The sequence below is a fragment of the Miscanthus floridulus genome, chromosome 5 (assembly GCF_019320115.1).
Source record: "Miscanthus floridulus cultivar M001 chromosome 5, ASM1932011v1, whole genome shotgun sequence".
NCBI lineage: Eukaryota > Viridiplantae > Streptophyta > Magnoliopsida > Poales > Poaceae > Miscanthus > Miscanthus floridulus.
In genome coordinates, this window is record NC_089584.1 from 112,497,062 (window position 1) to 112,501,011 (window position 3,950).

At 46.8% G+C, this 3,950-nt stretch overlaps 1 protein-coding gene across 1 annotated transcript; it reads left to right on the forward strand.

The window, feature by feature from the left end:
* The first annotated feature begins 934 nt into the window (after positions 1 to 934).
* On the forward strand, positions 935 to 2,381 carry LOC136455133 (aspartic proteinase nepenthesin-1-like). The gene is made up of 3 exons (XM_066455279.1): positions 935 to 943; positions 1,067 to 1,081; positions 1,965 to 2,381. Exons 1-3 carry the CDS (start codon positions 935 to 937, stop codon positions 2,379 to 2,381), a joined length of 441 nt encoding a protein of 146 aa, XP_066311376.1.
* Positions 2,382 to 3,950: the final 1,569 nt, after the last annotated feature.

The following is a 3,950-nucleotide window of genomic DNA, read 5'->3' on the forward strand; positions in this document are numbered from 1 at the left end:
TTGATCTTCGGAATAAAGTCTAGTATTTCAGATATCTTTGACCTATGGATCCAGAATCTGTTGTAATTTGTATTTTTTTCTTTTCTTCCTTTTTGGTTTCTTGAACTATGGCTTGTAACTGCTAACTCTTATTTTTAGTAATTTAATTTGTCTGTCGGGGCGCAAGCCCCTCTGTGCATAAAAAGTATCTATATAGAGTTTAGGGCTATGGATGCAGTGAGTCAAACAAGTAAACAAAGCTATTTGCATGAACCATTTTCAGATAAAAACTACAAATGCAAAATAAAGCTAGATAACCTCACTATTTTGTGCTAATCACCTTGCTAGTTTTAGAATATTATATGGATCTAGCCCACGTAGATTATAACTTAAGGGTTGTCTGCATGCGGCTTCATAGTACGCATCACTGCTGGCACCAGAGATTCCAGGGGTTAGCTTGGAAATTGGATATGTGTTGGAGGGTGACCAACATACTACAAAAGAGGTAAAATTGGAGTACTAGTTTGCTCTGGTAGGTGTGCATGCATGAGGAGCAAACAAGACACAGCATCAGACTCTGATCGAGGAGATCCTGTATGCTAATTGCTTGAACAACGACATTGAGTTTGTTGCAAGGAAATTGTCAAGATCGATTGCGTTAGTTGGCCGACGTACGGCATGAACTGCAGCATAGCACATCCACACAGATTGCAAATCGTTGTGTAGGTCTTTCAGGCACAAAAACTATTAGTAACTGGACTGCCAATAACTCGAAGCTAGCTGCTTGTCTAGCTAGGACAGATGTTCTTCATTCATGTGTTGATGATCGAACTCCTACGAACGTACACTTTTCCAATGCATACTCCTGCACGAGCTATCCAATTCATCGATGAAGAGATGATCGAGCTCTAGCTATGCAGTTCGTCCAGTAAGCATGTATGTACTATGTGACGATATGGGTTCTGTTTGTTACAGCAGGAACCCAGCACCTACGCGAGAATGGCTTATACTTTCAGCCTTCAGGACTAGTAAGCGACAGCGCTCGTTTCTGCATTTTCACGATCCTGAATGTATAGCTGTCCTGCAGATTCAGTACGAGCAAGTGAGCAACCAATCTTGCTCGATGGATCGACCCACGCGGCCACGCCTCGCTTATATTATATATAGCAATAATATATGCATTGGGAATATATATGTTGTCAGCAATTATTTTAAAGTTGTTGATTGTACAGTACAGAAAGTGATTAGAGATCGATTAGTGCAAAAAAAATTAGATGAACCAGGAGTTAAGACAAGTTTATAGTATATGCAGTGAAAGGGCAAAATGAGTAATAATCTGACATCTAGTTCCTGAAACAACAATAACTACTGCCACTCGTATACACAATTACACACGAGGGTAGTTACACGTATTGTATGACATGATAGTCTTAGTTGTATATTCTCTCCATTTTAAATTGTAAATCTCGTCGTCTTTTTTTCTCGATCAGTCGTCGTGTTTTTTTTATATACTCAGCCTTTAGAATGTATTTAGACATAATATAAATAAAAAGTTAAAATAACTTAAAATTTGGAAATGAAGGGGGTACTTATTACATAGCCTCTGAAATAGTTGAGTGTATTCCAGTTGGTTATGTGGACTTATGGTTGGTTCTCCGTCACTATTGACATCATAGGTTTTACATCGTTTTTTCATCACATCCATCACTACCATTTTTTTTCTTTTCAATCGGGTGTTCCACCCGTTTTTTATTAAGAGGAAATGTTTTAGCCCTTACACAAGCGCTCAACAAGAGTCACCATCGTTAGAAGAACGCGGGAAGCCCTAGCTACTGGATTACAGAGTCAACATTACATTGAACAGAAATACTATACAACTCACATGTGTTTTAGCATAAAAAAAAAACACATGGATTTTTTTTTATCTATGACATCTAAGGCCCACCTATCAATGCAGCGGTGTCCAGTCAACGCCGCTCCTGTAGACATCCACCTACTACAGCGTGAACCTGGAGAGCATCTCAATCGGCGTTGCGACGACGGCCAGAACCGGAAGCAGCGGCATCATCTTCGACTCCGGCACCACGCTGACGTTCCTCGCGGAGCCAGCGTACACGCTGGCCAAGGCGGCGGTCCTGTCGCAGACGGCGAACCTCACCATGGCCCCCAGCAGGGACGGGTACGAGGTCTGCTTCCAGATGTCCGGCGCCGTCTTCCCGTCCATGGTGTTGCACTTCGACGACGGCGACATGGATCTGCCGACGAAGAACTACTTTGGGGCGGTGGACGACACCGTCAACTCCTGGATCGTGCAGAAGTCGCCGAGCCTGTCCATTGTCGGAAACATCATGCAAATGAACTATCATATCCGGTACGATGAAGTCGATGCAAATGAGCGTTGAGCCCCGTGCGGTGACATGGTCGCGAGCAGCCATCTGTGATTTGTCTTTCTAGGAAAAATTTGTTTCAAGTGATATGTAGATCTGTGATCTTGTGATCTTGTGATTGTCTGGAGGTAGAAAAAAGCTGGATACTGAAGGTAGAAGAATGGTAGAAGCTGTTGGATCTTAATCATATGATAAAAAAAATTTATGTGTTGAAACTACGTAAAACACATGGTTGTGTGCTAGACAGACTACATTGAAACCGTGCTTTGCGACCAAAGAGGGCAGACAACCTCGAGCGTTTTGAAACCGGCCCGGACCCAATCTTCCGCCTCGTCGACGACCTTCGCGAAGATCTCCTGAGCCCCCCTTGACGTCCGTTGAAAGGTTCTGTCATTCCTTTCCTTCCACAACGACCACGCAATCAGCAGGAGCAGGGAGTCGAACGGTGGTCGAGCGGCGCGATCCAGCCGTCGACGCTGTCGCAGCCACCACTCCCCCAGGTTGTCGTCCTGCTCAGGCACCAGTGCCGTCAGACCAACAGGGGCGAGCAGCCTGAACCACAGTTCCTTGGCGTAAGGGCAGCCCAGGAGCAGATGACCACATGCTTCAGATGCTTGATCGCAGAAGGCACAAGCATCTTCGTCTTGTAGGCCGTGCCTCTTTCTACGATCCGCAGTCCACATGCGACGGTGGAGCGCTAGCCAAAAGAATAGCTTTACTCGTGGTGGCGCTTTGGTCTTCCAAAGCTCTTTTGCCCCTAAGAGCTTCGCCACACCAGCAAAGAAAGCTCGATACGCCGAGGAAACCGAGAACTTGCCATCGCTGGGCCACTTCCACACAAAAGCGATCAGCTTGCAATGGATCGAGCACCACAGAACGCAGCAGTTCCCAAACTTGCAGAAATTGGCAGATGACTTGGGTGGTGGGCGCCCCAACCACATCGCGTCCCCACTGATTCTGGGAAAATAGCATCCTTGACATTCCTCTTCTTCCCCGTTCTGGAGACAGCGTTGGGGCAAAATGGCATAGGGGGCCAACCGGTGCCCAACTGTCGGTCCCGAACTTGGCTGAGCAGCCTGTCACGGCGTCGCCTGCTGCCGCTACTTCACCCGCGACTATAGCGGATCCGGCCAGACAAGAAGCTGAAGATGGGACGGTGCTCAGGAGGTCCACTAGGCCCAAGGCGCCAAGCACGCGTGTGACCGGCAGCCAGTGGGCGACATCGTGATGCTTTTGCCGTCTTCATCGAGTGCTTGCGAACCAAGTATAAGCAGGAGATCGCGTGGAGAGAGAGGGCATCTATGAAATACATTGTAACCGAATTATTGCTTCTTCTATAAGTAAGCACTCTTCGTCTGAACCCAACCCATTGCTCTGCTGCCTTCCTTGACTCCGATCTGTTGCTTCCCTCCCCGAATTCTAGTATCGCTATCGTGGTTCTTAACAAATTGGTACTCGGAGCACCGATTCCTTGGCCGCATTTTGTTTCCTTCATCTTGATCTAGGATCGTAACCCCTGACGGCTGGTTGATCGTCCTCTGCGCTGCTGCAATGAGTGATGAACCCGTAGGTCCGTGCCGAGGC